A 15,718-nucleotide genomic window follows, 5' to 3' on the forward strand; every position below is an offset into this window, starting at 1 on the left:
ACCCCTATCAAACACGGCTTCTAGCTTTCTGTGAGAGGCATACCTTGCAACACTTTGAAACTGATGTGTGAAAAACCTCCCAAACAGGCACTAAAAGAAGTTTCACCAAAAATCCATTTTTTAACTGAAAAATAACTCACCGGGAATTTTTAGATTTTTCACCAATTATTACTTATAATCTGTTAGGGTGGGGTCACCAAAGCCAAAAACAATTGCTTGAAATCCAAGGTTTTTAAAACCAGATCGGACAGGGTACCGTTTTGGGTCTGGTTCCTAGGTCGAACAGTCCGATCGTTTGGTCCGAATAGATGGCCCATTTTGACAACAAAATAAAAAATTTAAAAATTAAAAAAAAAAACCTAAATAAATAGACAAAACCCGTTCCTAGGTCGAATGGTTTGACAGTTTGGCTGCTCGAGGTTAGTGGTTTGCTTACCGGATCAACGATTTTTGGCCAAATAGCGGTTTTGGGGTAAAATGGAATCAGTCAGGTAACTAATTCCTGATTTTCTGGTCCGATCCGGTTTTGAAAACATTGCTGAAATTTTTGGAACTGGTCACTTGACGACCAGTTCTGTTTCACCCAAAACCACTTTTTAGTAAAAAATGTTGATTTAGTCAGCAAACTGCTGACTCAGGCAGTTGAACCATCAATCTGGACAATGGTTTTTGACTATTATTTATTTTTTATTTATTTGTCAGAATGTACCATCTGTTCGGTCCAAACAATTAAACCGTTTGACCCAAAAACCAAACCCCAGAACGATTCGTTGTTCAGCCCGATTTTAAAAACGTTTGAGCGAAGGTGTCTCCAAAGTGACTCAATCCACTGTTGTTAACAAGACTTCCAATACTCATAGTTGAAATATACATATATTAAGTAGTATGGTGTGGTCTCGAGGACAATAAGTTAACGGTAGGCAGGATTGGTAGAACGGTTCGAAAACATCAAATTTTATTGGTGCATTTGTGGACATTATAACTCTGGTATTTTGTTTTCTTTCTTATTACATCTTATTAATGAACCAGAAGAATTGATTAAACAAATCTACATCAAATTAAATTAATAAAAAGAAAGAAAAAAACCTAAACCTAAGGAAATGAACAAAATATAGGTGAAAACTTGATAACCTAAGGAAAGGAAGAGGAGATAGGTAGGAGCTCTATGGTATGGTGATAAGACCCTCAAAAGAATACGTGACATTACCAAAGAGAAACTTTCACATTACCCAGATGATTGATGTTTAAAGATGGGGCTAGCTATTCAAAAGAATACGTGACAAATTAAGGATGTACATCCGTTGTTTTTTGTGTTGAACTGAACTATTAATCTTGTGGCCGACCATATATGGGGGTTGCTCGGTTCTATCATGTCGTCGTCTTCAGCATGAAACATAACAATCACCCTGTACTGTACATAGTAGAATATCTGGAAATGGAATCCCTGTATATCCCATCCCTTTGCCTTGACCAACAACACTAAAAGGTTCTGGACCTGAGACTAGCTACCTAGGAATAAGTTGATGAACACGGGGTTTACGATTAATATTCCCCTCACCCGCACTATTTGACCATTTTTTATTTATTAGGCAAGGTTCGAAATTTTGATAGGTATCAGTCGATACATATCATATCCAGGGAGGCTTCCCGATAATATTTTAGGGTTTAACACAGGTCTTAAATCGATCTCTCTAAAACAATTTAAAAAACCAAACAAACCCCAACAAAAACATATCAGACTGTATCAATATCTTAAACCTTATTTCTAAATACTTCTTATGAGATACGGTAAACGTGTAAGGCCACAATAATGGCCTGTCTGTCTGTCTGGTCATGACTCATGACTCAGTGGCTTTTGTTTTTACGTTAGTCATCAGAGCAGCCTGCCAGGGAGACAAACACAATCGTCTTTTCTTTAATTATATAATTGTTGAGGTGGACCTAACTGGACCCGAAAACCCACAATTTATCCGTGTGAACAAGAGTACTTTTAGTCATCATTATTTGCACCCAACTTAGTATTGAATTTTTGAAATATCTTTCATCTTATTATTTGTCACTATTCTTTCCCTGATTTGACATTTAAATGATGGGTCTTGACTTCTCATAACATTTATACCTCAACTCCAAACAGGTCGTCTAGCTCCACATGTTTAACTATGTTCTTTTTTACTTTTTAATTTTCTTTTGAAAATTTTATTAATCTTAACAAGGCCTACCCCCAGTTATATTAAAATTTCAAAAAAAAAAAAAAAACCTAACCTATTATTTCACTTATCAGGGATAAATACAACATGATACGACGCTCAATGGCCCTGACAAAAAATATGAAATGGCTTGAAGATAACTTTTACAACACATTAACATATCAGATGACTCTTTAATAATAAACATATAAAATTCAAACCAAAATAATTAATATTGATTTTACATTAGAAGTATCGGATAGGATTGAGAAATTGAGATCGATTCATATTCGATCCGGTTAAACCGGAATGAATTTGAACCGCTTAACCGGATTTGATTCGTATTCCATTTCGACGCCCCATTGTTTGACACTGACTCTCTATATATACAGATGGGAGGGTGAATCTACGATGTGGACTGGATATGAAATTTTATGATACCACTGGCACTGGGTGATTGATTGGTTACAGTTTTTCCAGTGCCATGCCTTTGCGGTATCATAATCGAACCCGAAAAAGGATCTAAAGGTGATTGATTAGTCGCTTGGCGCGATTTTCACTGGCCTAATCCTGTCAACTCTCTCCCCGGAAATCCACATAAAAAGTCTTGGAATTAATTATAGGAGGATGGCCAAGCAACAACCGCCTCGACTCCTACTATATTCATTCTACTGTTCAACACTTCAACCAAACGCGTTTTTGTTCGGGTTCGACCTCCTCTCTCTCTCTACTCCGTATTGGTCTACTTGGTGCCGCCCCGAGCCCAATCCGGACCAGTTTGGTCGGCCACCACGACTCTACCCTGCTACCCACGAAGGTCAATGTTAATGGGTCTCCAATCTCCTAAACTCGTTACCCTATCTTAACTTTCTCAATCTCGGTCAGTCTCATGGGTGTTTCTCATCACATTCACCTCCAATGAGATTTCTACTACTGCTTTCATGGCTTCTCACCCTCCATTCTCTCTCTATTTTCCACGGGACCAGTAATTTATCCGTCTATGGCATATGTCCGGATGATCAGCGCTCCTTGTTGCTTCAATTGAACAGAAACCTTTCTTTCTCAACTCCTCTTCCTGCTAATATTGCTTCAAAGCTTGCCTCTTGGGATGCAAGCATCGATTGCTGTCAGTGGGGCGGTGTCACCTGCGATGAAGAGACCGGACATGTCATCTCTCTCGACCTTAGCAGCGAATTCATTTCCAGTGGAATTGATAATTCCAGCAGTCTATTTGAACTTGCATATCTCCAGAGCTTGAATTTGGCATACAACGCCTTCAATAATGTTCGGATTCCGTCTGGGTTTGGCAGGCTCCTTAATTTGACTCATCTCAATCTCTCCAACTCGGGCTTCGCAGGTCAAATTCCAATCGACTTCTTACAACTGACGAGGTTGGTTTCTCTTGATCTCTCCACATTATTCACCGGAGGCACATCTTTGAAACTTGAAAATCCAGATCTCAGAGCGCTTGTCCACAACCTTACAAGGTTGACAACTCTCCGTCTCGATGGAGTAAACATTTCGGCACAGGGACCCGAATGGTGCCAAGCCTTATCATCTGCACTTCCAAACCTGCAAGTGCTGAGCTTGTATAATTGCCATATTTCAGGGCCTCTGGATTGTTCCCTTACGGGTCTTACTTCTCTCGCTGACATTCGTCTCGACCTGAATAGTATCTCTAGTAATATACCGGAGTGCTTTGCAAATTTCATGAATTTGACCTCCCTGCGCCTCAGTTCTTGTGGGTTGACTGGGGAATTCCCGCAGCAGATTTTCCGACTACCGAAATTGCAGTCCCTCGATGTATCACTCAACCAGAATCTCAGTGTTTCTTTGCCACCGGAATTACCCAACTATGGATCCCTTCGGAGCTTGGTTCTTTCCAACACAAAATTCAGCGGTAAGTTACCGGATTCCATTGGCAATCTCAGGTTGTTGTCCAATTTACAGATTGTGAGTAGCAGTTTGTATGGATCAATTCCGTCTTCATTGATCAAACTTGCCCAACTTGTTTCTTTGGACATGTCGTCTAATTACTTGAACGGATCAATTCCATCGTTGGGTTCGCTTGAGAATCTCACCCAAATAAACCTTTCCAACAATCGTTTGGCAGGTCCTATTTCCTCCATTCAGTGGCACAGACTTGGAAAACTTGTTAATCTTGACTTACGAAACAATTCGCTTAGTGGAAGAATTCCATATTCACTCTTTGCCCTCCCATCACTAAGGAAGTTACAGCTCTCCCACAATCAATTTGTTGGTCCACTCAACAAATCTTCCAATGGATATTTGGCTCCCTTAGATACCCTGGATCTCAGTAGCAATAAGTTGGAAGGGCCGGTTCCCAAATCAATTTTTGGACTCCAGCGTCTTAGTATCCTCACCTTATCTTCCAACAATTTCAATGGCACGATGCAACTCGATATGATTCAGAATCTAAAGAACCTTACAAGCCTTGATCTTTCCTATAACAGATTGTCAGTCGAGACTAGTGTTGATAATTCTACCTCGACGTCGTTCTCTAATTACCCCTGGATTACAGCGTTAAAGTTGGCCTCCTGCAACCTGACAGAATTCCCCGAATTCCTGAAAACAAATAAATCAAATTTGACCTTTCTAGATCTTTCTAATAACCGAATTCGCGGGGTTGTGCCTTCTTGGATTTGGAATATTAGCGATAGATCTCTTGCTTATCTAAATCTTTCTTTCAACATGTTGGAGCATCTGCAGCGACCGTTGCCCGACCTTACTTCTAGTTCGTTGGCCACCATTGACCTTCATTCCAACCTGCTCCAAGGGCCAATTCCAACTCTTTCAACACCATCTGCCATCTATTTGGATTACTCAAACAACAGCTTTAACTCCACAATCCCCGTTAATATTTCTTTGTGCTTAAACTTCACCATTTTCTTCTCTCTTTCAAGCAATAAACTTACGGGAGAAATACCTGCGTCCATATGCAACGCTAGTTATCTCCAAGTCCTTGATTTGTCTGATAACAATTTGAGCGGCAGGGTTCCTTCTTGTTTGGCTCATTTAACCAGTGGGGCACTGAGGGTACTGAATCTGGGACAGAATAAACTTAATGCAAGTATACCTGAACAATTTCCTGTTGGATGTGGCCTGAGGACGTTGGATCTCAATGGGAACAGATTGGAAGGACAAGTACCACAAACTCTTGGGAATTGCAAAATGCTGGAGGTTTTAGACCTTGGGGACAACGAGATCAATGACACGTTTCCCATTTGGTTGGGGAACATGACCCAGTTGCGGGTCCTGGTTCTACGATCCAACAGATTCCATGGGCACATCATGGAAAATTCAGCATGTAACGACACCTTCCGGGTGCTGCAGATCATTGATCTGTCTTCTAATAATTTTACAGGTGCTCTGCCCGTGCAATGCTTTAGATGCTGGCATGGGATGATGGTCGATGATAAGGATGGGAAGAGTGCAACATTGAAATTCAAGTTTTTTGATTTCAACAATCTAGTGTACTATCAGGATACTGTGAATGTTACCAGTAAAGGTCTGGAAGTGCAATTGGCGAAAATCCTAACCATCTTCACTTCTATTGATTTGTCAAACAATAGATTCGATGGGAACATTCCTCCAGTGATTGGAAACCTCACTGCACTCCGCCTGCTCAACTTATCACACAATGCTTTCACAGGTGAAATTCCATCCTCTTTGGGGAATTTAGCGCAGCTGGAGTCGTTAGATCTCTCTCATAACCATCTGAATGGGAAAATCCCTGTGCAGTTGGTAGGCTTAAATTTTCTTGCAATCTTCAATTTGTCGTGGAACAATCTTATGGGCATGATACCCAGCAGCAATCAATTCCAGACCTTCTCCAATGATTCTTACCAGGGAAACGAAGGATTGTGCGGGCCCCCTTTGTCGAAAAAATGCCAAGATTCATCAATTCCTCAGTCACTGATGTCTGAGGCTGTATTTGATTGGAAATTCATACTGACTGGATTGGGCTTCGGAGGAGGAGCAGGACTGATAATTGGACCGTTAATGTTTTGGAAGAAAGGGAGGAAGTGGTTTGACCAACACATTGATAGAGTCATTCTCATGATTTTCCCTTCAGCAGGATTACTTTGCAACAAGTGTGATGTTGAGAGAATCGAGGCAGAAGAGACGATAGAAATGGAGCTTACAGAGATGGCAGGGGACTTTGATGACGACGATGAAGAAGAGAAAGAATATCGGAGACGGTACTGTGTTTTCTGTTCTAAACTAGACATCAATCTGACCAAGGTCATCCACAATCCCAATTGCTCCTGCCATACCCATAATATCTTATCACAAAGTTCTCTGTAAATCCGCATTTGCCAAACCCTGGAATTGGATTTCGAGCGTATCCTTTTTTTTTCTTCTGGTATTGTATATAAACACAAAAATGAGCTCCCCATGAGAGAGTTGGGGTGAGGAAACAACTTGGAGCCCTATATTTATTAGTTTCTGTAATTATCTTTACAAAGTATACAAACTCTGCTCTGCATAATTTATGAATCCCTTCTTGAAGGATATAATTGTAATATGTATAAATGACAAATTGACGTAGGTCATTCCTTGCTGGAAGGCAGCTCGGATGTGGGCAGTTTGGATGTTATGTGGCCGAGTTAAATTACAAAAACTGTAAAAAAGTAGAATCAGATGTCTCACGATATTTTATCCAGTGTGGGTATTTCGATGCTTAAGTTAGCAAAGGCGATGCCCTTATATAAATAAACTGCCGTGAGCCTCACAAAATGTGTCCAAGATCACTAGGCCACATAACTTGGAGTCTGTTCTGGACCTGAAGATGGACTCCATATAAGCTAATAAGGCTTATCCGGGTTCCTCCGATCCAGACAGTATAATGATAAGATCCATTGACACGCGACTTGATCCCGAAAAGATCAGAAACAACTGGCTCGTTTCTAGAAGGAGATTACATGGTGCGTCAATAGGTCAGTGTATGATGAGATGCTCGGGCCTCGATCTTAACTCAATGACCCGAGGTACCCGAGATAACTTGGACTGCTGATATGAAAAGTAGTAAATCAATGCTAAGAAATATAGTAAATTGAAATGCAGATATGTTAACAGGGAGAACAGAAAATGTAGCAAAATAAACCAGAGAAACCAAACCGTTTATGTTACCACGTGATAATGTAGCAACCAACAAATAAGCATCCTTTGCAAGAAATTGTGAAATTAAATCTGCAGAGAAAGTAAGAAGAAAACGAATTGCGTTTAAGCTGAGACATAACAAATACCACTCTCCTAAAAAGAAATGAGCCCCCGATGGTTGGTTTGATGTATAAACTCACCCGAAATAACAGCGAACCTATATACCAATACCATATGTACACCTACAGGCTACAGCGCACACATCAAGGAAGAGGAAATATGTAGTAATATAGGAAAGAGCAGAACGTAGAACAACGGTTTTCTTCTCTGTGACTGTTGTGCTCCGGTAAAATCCAAGCTAGCTCTCTTCTATTAACCCATCTTCAAAACCTCTCTTAAGAAATTTGGAGAAAAACAATGAGGGTCCATTTGGTTTGTAGTCAGAAATGGAATCGGAATGGTTCATTTTTATAATCTATTTAGTTCAGACAGGAATGAAAATAAAAATTAAAATCAGTAGGAATAGGATTTTATTTTTAAGGGAAGAGACAGGGAATGACCATTCTCTCAAATGGGGGAATGTCATTCCAGCAGGAATGGGAATAGGATTTCAATTCTGCCCAGCCAAATAGTTAAAATCAGAATAGTCTATTCCGATTCTGATTTCAAACCCTTATTCCCGTAAATCAAACGAGCCTTAAAAAATTCAATTTAAAAGGAGCACAAGTATAAATATGTAAAGTGCAGAATCTTATATTTTGTATGTATTTATAATCTTTCCAAACTGAGCCTACAACAAAAAAATGAAAAGTAGTTCGGGACTACCTTCACATCACGATACAATACAGCAGGCGGGTAGTCTAATTTTGTTAGCTCAGCTCAGCAGCATAGCTCCATACACAGACCTTTATTTCCAGTTCACACTGTCTGTAAGATATATGGTAACTAATAATGAGGTCAAATGGAATTTCTTTCCTAGTCCACCTGGAATTGCGCAATACTTTCAACACGTCAAATGAAGATATAACAATTAAAAAAAAAAACCCTGCATTTTGTCAAGAAACAGAATATTTAGCAGAAATAAAGAATGCTTTGAAAAGCATCAACAAACCATAGTTTTTAAAACCGACCCGGAGACTGAATCGGTCAAGGGTTCGGTTACAAGGTTGAACAGTATGATTGTTTGACCTGAACGATTGGCCCGTTCTAACAAAAAAAATGAAAATCAGTTAAAATCGTTCAAACGGTTTGAATGATTAACCGTTCAGATCAGTGGTTTGCTGACCAAAATCAACAGTTTTTATAGAAAATCCGGTTTTAGGAAAAAACTAGAACCGATCACCTGATCGATTCTCAGTTTTTTTGATCCGACCATCCAATCTGATCCGATTTTGAAAACCATGCACAAACAAACAAAACACCAACACCAACATTTTTATTTGATCTTGTTGGCATAATGCATATTGCAGATGAAAGAAAGCATTCCAAACAAATTCTGTAAAAACTCCAAGGAAAGGAGTTAAAAAGTGAGAAGCGTATTCAGTGACTCCTTCCATTATTGAGTATTGACAAAGAGACGCGGATAGGAAGGAATCCAAAGCCTCGGCTTACTTTGACAATAATCCCATGTTAGAATTGAAGTTTCAGCTGATGCTTCCTGCCAGGCATACAATTCTCCCCTAGAGATGGTGTCAATGCACTGGTTTAGGGTTGAACCCCATCCGAATTAAAATCAATTCCAATGGAATGGATGGACAAAAAGGCATATTGAGTTGGATCCATTCAGAGATTTAATGATGTAAAATATTTATTGGATTGGAGTCCTCCTGATTCATCCGTAATGTATTTATATTGGATTGAGTCAGATTGATCCATTATCAGGGCACTTGATAGAAGATAAGAATACAAGTGTCAATATACCAGGTTTGGGTTGCAACAAATCTAAATTAAAATGATTGATTTGAATTGATTGGATGGATCAGATATTAAATTTGACTGGCCCAAAATGGTCCAAACTATTTATCAAAGTGGATCCATTTGTAATGGATTCATATGGATCAGATTGAATTGGTCCAAATCCCGTCCAATTGACACTTCCTACGGCCCTACCTAGAGAGTAGAGAGTGCGGAACTGGCTTAAATTCACTTCCAAACATGTAGCCTCATGCACACACATGCAAGACATGATATTTAATTATTTTCACATTTTGTCTTGTTGGGTCCATGCAGAGAAACAGAATGCAATGCAAGTGTTTGAAATGAGACTAAGTCAGCCCCTCACAAGATTGCCCCCCACAATGTCCCACAACACATCCCTGTCGTGTATTGGGAACATCTCCTGATGATAATCCCAGAAATGATGATGTCATCATTGGGAGATGTTTCCAATACACAACGGAGATGTGTTGTGGGACATTGTGGGGGGCAATCTTGTGGGGGGCTGATTTGAACTCGTTCAAAACACCAACACTCATGAAACCCTAAACAGAAGACCTAAATTAAGGGGGTGTTTGGTATGGTTTGTGATTATCAAATAAATGGTGCCATGTCATCGCAAAATCAACATTTGTCCCATCATAGGGTTTTTGTATGCATAATTGTGCATAACCTTTGGTCTTGATTTACGTGTATATCAATCATTGGATGAATTTTCATTTTAACGTATCTCCCAACAGCTAAACATTTTTTAATGTTTCACTAAGGTGGCGCCTAGTGATGCTTAGTTGCTAACAAATTATAACAGAAAGTTTGTCAAGTATTGTTTCTCAGTTTTGAAGACAAATAATATACAAACACTTATTTAATAATCGGAAGCCAAGCCAAACATATAGGGGTAAGCATTATTCAGTTAAAATTAAAGAACCAAAATTTTCGGTTTCTGTTTTTTAGTTTGGTTTTTTCGATTTTTGGGTAATTTGGTTCGGTTAGTTCGATTTTTAGGAATTTGAGTTTTTGGTATCAGTTTTTATAGTTAGAAATTCAGTTAATTGAAAAAACTGAATTAACTTAAATTCATTATATAATACGTAATATATAATATATAATATGCTATATATTTATATATTAGTATATTATTTATAATGTATTATAATGAAATTCAATTTCATAATATATATTATAATATATAATATTTTTATATATTAATTAAATTTGACTTTTAACCAAAATAACCGAAAATTTCAATTCTGATTATTTCAACTTTCTTGTAATTCAGTTTTAGTTCAATTTTCATCTTTTTTTTATTTTAAATTTTAAATTTCGATTTATTCAATTCAGTTTTTAACCGAATAAATCAAATGTTCACCCTACAAACACATACCTAAATAACATCAAGTGGTCAGCTGCCGCGGATTGAGTTCCGCGTAAACCACTTTTCCTTCCCTGCAACCCCCTTTCTAATTAATTTATGAATTAGGTGTGGGACTATAACAGATTAGTGGCATCGTCAAACAAATGGGACTCATTATCCATAAATTGGCTATTTTGATTAGTGGATCTTCTCAGCTTTGGTTTGGGTACATCTTAGATCTTACATGGAGGTATCACACTAACATACAAGATTGGCGCAATGTTTTCCCGTTTTCCCTGTTCTTTCTAGTTTTTTTCTTTTTTTTTTTTTTAATTTCAGAAATTATTACATACTTCATAAAAGAAAAATAAAGCCTCTATCAGCAATTCTTTGTTTTTTGAAGAAAAAAAACTTCTATCAAGAATCACTATGTTATTTTTCATTGTTGGACGAGTCATAATCAAGCCGATTACATTTGAGGCAGATTATATATTCATTTCAACAAGAACCTCTCCAATAGTTTTGAAAAACCCTGGCATTACCTCCATTCCATCATTGTCCCATCCCAAAAACGTTGGGAGTGCAAGTTGTATTGCTGTTGGATTGGTTAAAAGAAACCCAACAATGTTGGGCTTGAATTCCACGGGATTCAGTTTCACCGCTAGTAGCAAAATATAAGGATCTCAGTAGAGCTTAGTGAGGCGTGGGTAGATGTAGATGTAGATCCGAACTCCTCAGTGAATGTGGTTAAACGATATCACCATCGTCTTACTTATTTGATATTTTACTTAATTAAAAAATTTTAAATTATCTAAGAGTGTCTTTTTTTTTTCGATAAAAACCATTATGTGGTTTTTCAAAACAACAATAGCACAGCCATATCAAGAATGTATTGGAGTAGACGAGAAAACCTAAAATCTTCATCTAAATTCCAAACACCCCCCAACTCCACTCACAAACCTTTAGCTTTAGCTTAGCAGCATGGTAGGTTGCACTTAATTACAATCTAAAATGTAAATGCGATATTATTTTATCACTTAATTACATTACACGGAAACTTGTATTGTCAAACAACTTATTACATTGACATGTAAAAGAGGGAAGATGTGACATTTCAGTCATACTACGTATATGATTCTCCTTCTCCGGTTGTGTTGTTTTTTTGCTCTTTCTCCCACAAACACATGTAAACACTCCTCCGGTATTCATATAAATTCTTGATGTCCTTCTACAACCTCATTATATAGCATCAAATGTAATTTTGAAATTTCAACTTTTAGCAGTTTTTTTTTTTAAGTGGGTCAACTAGGGAGCTTCCCTTTTTGAACCCACATATTTCTGCATGTAGAGTTGTATACGGATCTTGGGCCCATATCCATCAGTTGGTGGACTCGTTGGATTTGATTGCATGTTCAATTCTATGCATGGTCCATATGTTCCGTATGTCCTATTTTTATGTATTTGAAGGCTTTACAAAAACGATCCAGGTTTTCGGGTTGATGGGTTGATGATTCGACCGCCCTGTCCAAAAATTAAAAAATAATAATAATTAAAATAAAAAAACCAAAAAAGTCATGAATCGGTGGGCGGTATGCCTGAACGGTTCTCGGGCCAAACAATCCGCTGTCTGACCATCTGGGTCAACGGCGGCTCAAAAACGTTCAGTTCATTTCTCTTAATATTTCACTTTAAATGGACTATTTTGCACCAGTGGAATTACTTTGGTTTTTTTTTTTTATCTATTAAAGGAGGGTAGGGATAGGTATTTCTCAAGTCTGCATCTGTTTCCTGGATGAATATTTAGATTATTAATTAAGCTCCTGTTTGGATGCAACCTGAAATTAATTGATTTCATTGTGGTTTACCCGTAAAAGTTAGAGCAGAAGTTCATATCTAGAATGAATCCATTACCCCAGATAATAAAATATTAGGACGAAGTCAGCTTATGTTGTCAGTTCCACCTCAGACAGCTAACAAAAATGGAAACTAAGAAAACGTAAAAGGGATGAATTGCAATTTACGCTTCAACTGGTGGAATTTCTTGTTGACTGAATTTATTAAGACTCTCAAATGGAGACAACTCTTGTAAAAGACGAGAAACACAGTATTCCTATTTTTTTTTTGTTTTCTCCGAAAGAAAGGGGCCTTTACAAAAATATTCTATATTTGTTATATCAAGAAGCTTATCCATACAAATGGTGGTGGACTAATGGATGTTCCAAGCAACTGGGCTTGTAAATGCGTGATACACGTATAGAGGGTAGTCCAATCATGTGATTTGGACAATATGAGAGAAAATTGGAAGCCTCAAACTTGGCCCAGACCCAGAGGATTGAATATTTCATGCCTGTGTAATTCATAGGCCAGGCCAGTTGGGACTTGGGAGATACGCAACTGACTTGGCTTGAGGCCTTAAAGCTTGAAGGCGTAAAAAAATAATGAAAAGAAAAAAAAAACAAAAACTCTTTAAACCAGTCCCCTGCCCAAAAAAGAAATAAAATAAAGCCAGCCCACCATCGTTCCAAAGCTGATCAAAGGTAAATTGATACGTTAATAAGAAGCCGTTGCGTAGGTACAAATCTTCCTGGGTCCAATTGACTTAAATATTAAGAAATTGAATTTAAAAAAATAACGACCTAAATTAAAACAACAACCTGCATGCTTGCTGGTCCCGGCGGGGCTCGAACATCGGAAATCAAAATATGGATACATCCGTAACTTAACCATGATCACAGATGTAAGCTGTTTGATACAATAGTCTATTATTCCTCACAAGCTTTGGAGTTTCGACGCGTTCCATGGTACTCATCCATCCAAGTCTTAAGACACTAAAAAATAAAAAAAAAAAGGCAGATCATCACTTGGCAAAGTAAAGAGTACAGAAGCTAGCACCTTATCATAATAGTAATTATCCGCACGAACAACTTAACAAGCTGATTCTGATTTACAAATGCGGCTTTCACACGTACAAGTACAAGCGATGGGGGGTTGAGGTGAGAGAGAGAGAGAGAGAGAGAGGGGGGGGGGTGTTATCTTTGCTAACAAGGACACAACTACTCAAGTTTACTACCACTAAATAAATAAGAAGGTCTAGGCTAGTAGTTCATAGACAGATGCGAGAAGATGGTATCGGTTCCTTGATAGTAAGTGGGTGGTGGCAAAGACGGAGTAACTGGCGGAGGCAGTGGTGGTGGTGGCAAAGACGGAGTTGCTAAGGCTGCAGCTGACGAATACACCAAGTCTGGAGGAGAGAGGAGGGAAGTAGAAGAAGAAGAGGAAGAAGAAGAGTCGTCGTGTAAGAAGTTCATCATGGCTTGATGCAACCATATTTGGGTCTTTAGAAACTTAACATAGTGAATGGCCTCCTCTAGCATGGAAACGGTGTCCATCTTGGTGCCTCCAGGTACTAAGCTCTGCAAGATCTTGAAGCGGTCGCTGATACGGTGCCTCCTCTGTCGGGCTGCTACACTTTGTGGGTCCGTCGACAGCTTCACTCCTTTGCTTCTCTTGCCACCTCTCTTCTTCTCCTTGGAGTTGGCAGAAGCCATCGATGCGGTTGAAACAGGTGGGTTGGGTTTACAGGGGAAGCTGTCCATCCGTGGGTATATCTATTGTAGTTATTGGGGAGACACTTGCTGATGGTTATATATAGAGGAAGAAAAGAGTAATAAATATACATATTACATGCTCGGAGTCGGAGACAGACAGAGACAAAGACAGGGACAGAGAGGGAAAAATTAGTGATGGCGGTACGTTGGTTAATTTTGAACGAATGAATGAAAGAAAGAAGAATGAATGAACGAACAAAAGGGGGAGCTATCATCTATCTGATGCTTGGCGCAGGATTCGGGTGTCTCACGTCTGGTATACGAAAGCCTAGGACTCTAGAGGACTACTCTATTGCTATCAAGAGGTTCAAGGGTGAGATGAGAACTAGAGTAGTAGAGGGGGGTGTAGGCGGTACGGGATTCACCTGTGCAACTCTGGCTTTGCAGTTTGTACGGTCTTACTTTTTTGTGTTTTTTTGACTCATTTACGTATATGTGACCCACAACTAACAACCGTAAGGAGTCGTCGGCAGCGGATTTTAAGATCTCATGTTTCTGCTTCTCAACACTCCCAATCGGCCATTTCTAGTGTTTTTCTTTTTCTACTTACCGCAACTAATAATTACCATCCCTGCCATCTGAAGCGGAAGAGACTCGTGCGACGTAAGGTTAAGAGTTGTTCGATAAGATAGTTTATTAAGGTTAAATTGTATGATTGGGGCGTTCGGTTGGTTCTTGTTGGTTTATGGGAGGCGATTATTACGTGTTAAAAGGGAACGTCTATGATGAGAAACGACTGGGCGCTGATGTGAGGATACTCCTGCATGCCGATGATGTTGGCATATGAATGTTGATGATGATAAACAATTGTTGGGCCGAAACACACTCATGCACTATAGACAATGGGATAATTCATTTAGATTAGACAAGGGACTAGCGTGGTAAAATGTCATGCTTGAGCCAAACTCGTATGGCAAGTGTCCCTTGAGTAACAATGGCATTGTACCGATTCATGCATTGTCCACATGAGCATATATGCATTTATGAATAACTTTGGTAGTCATGCTATTCATTAACTAAAACTACTTCACAAGTGATATTGGTACAGAAGTACCAATGTTAGGCATCCAAAGAATTCGACCACCCCTCCTCAAAAAATACGTTAATGTTAACATAAACCCACAAAGCATAGATAATACTAAATCTGTATGAGAATAGTGACAATCTGATTCAACTTTAAAAATATTAACATACAAGACATGCATCTTATATTCAGGATATATATGCCAGCCAAAAGGGCCTATGGAACTCAGGAGATCTTGTCATATTCATGTAGCTCTAGCTAGGATGACTAGATATTATCACTTGTATCAGGTAGCAGACTGTGCGGAGTCCGGCGCAGTGAATCCTTCCTTGGGCACATAGAAACCAAACAAGTGTAACACTTAAGATGATTGAGATGACTAGTCAAATAGATGAAGTGATCTTTCTTACGTTTTTCTCTTTCCTTTTTGTTTAGAAAAGAAAAACGAATGATTCAGATCACCCAGTAGTTGTACTTGAGTTATGGA

General features: G+C 38.7%; 1 protein-coding gene across 1 annotated transcript; it reads left to right on the plus strand.

The window, feature by feature from the left end:
- Nucleotides 1-2,881: 2,881 nt before the first annotated feature.
- Nucleotides 2,882-6,719, plus strand: LOC148868523 (receptor-like protein 7). The gene has a single exon (XM_088967823.1). It carries the CDS (start codon nt 3,105-3,107, stop codon nt 6,513-6,515), a length of 3,411 nt encoding a protein of 1,136 aa, XP_088823949.1. The 5' UTR covers nt 2,882-3,104; the 3' UTR covers nt 6,516-6,719.
- The last annotated feature ends 8,999 nt before the right edge of the window (nt 6,720-15,718 follow it).

This window comes from Nelumbo lutea, chromosome 2 (genome assembly GCF_056320005.1).
Source record: "Nelumbo lutea isolate HS-2025 chromosome 2, American lotus-T2T, whole genome shotgun sequence".
In the NCBI taxonomy this organism is placed as follows: domain Eukaryota; kingdom Viridiplantae; phylum Streptophyta; class Magnoliopsida; order Proteales; family Nelumbonaceae; genus Nelumbo; species Nelumbo lutea.

Excerpts from the sequence above, each read along its gene's own strand:
- LOC148868523 (XM_088967823.1), top strand. The coding sequence starts at position 3,105 with ATGAGATTTCTACTACTGCTTTCATGGCTTCTCACCCTCCATTCTCTC.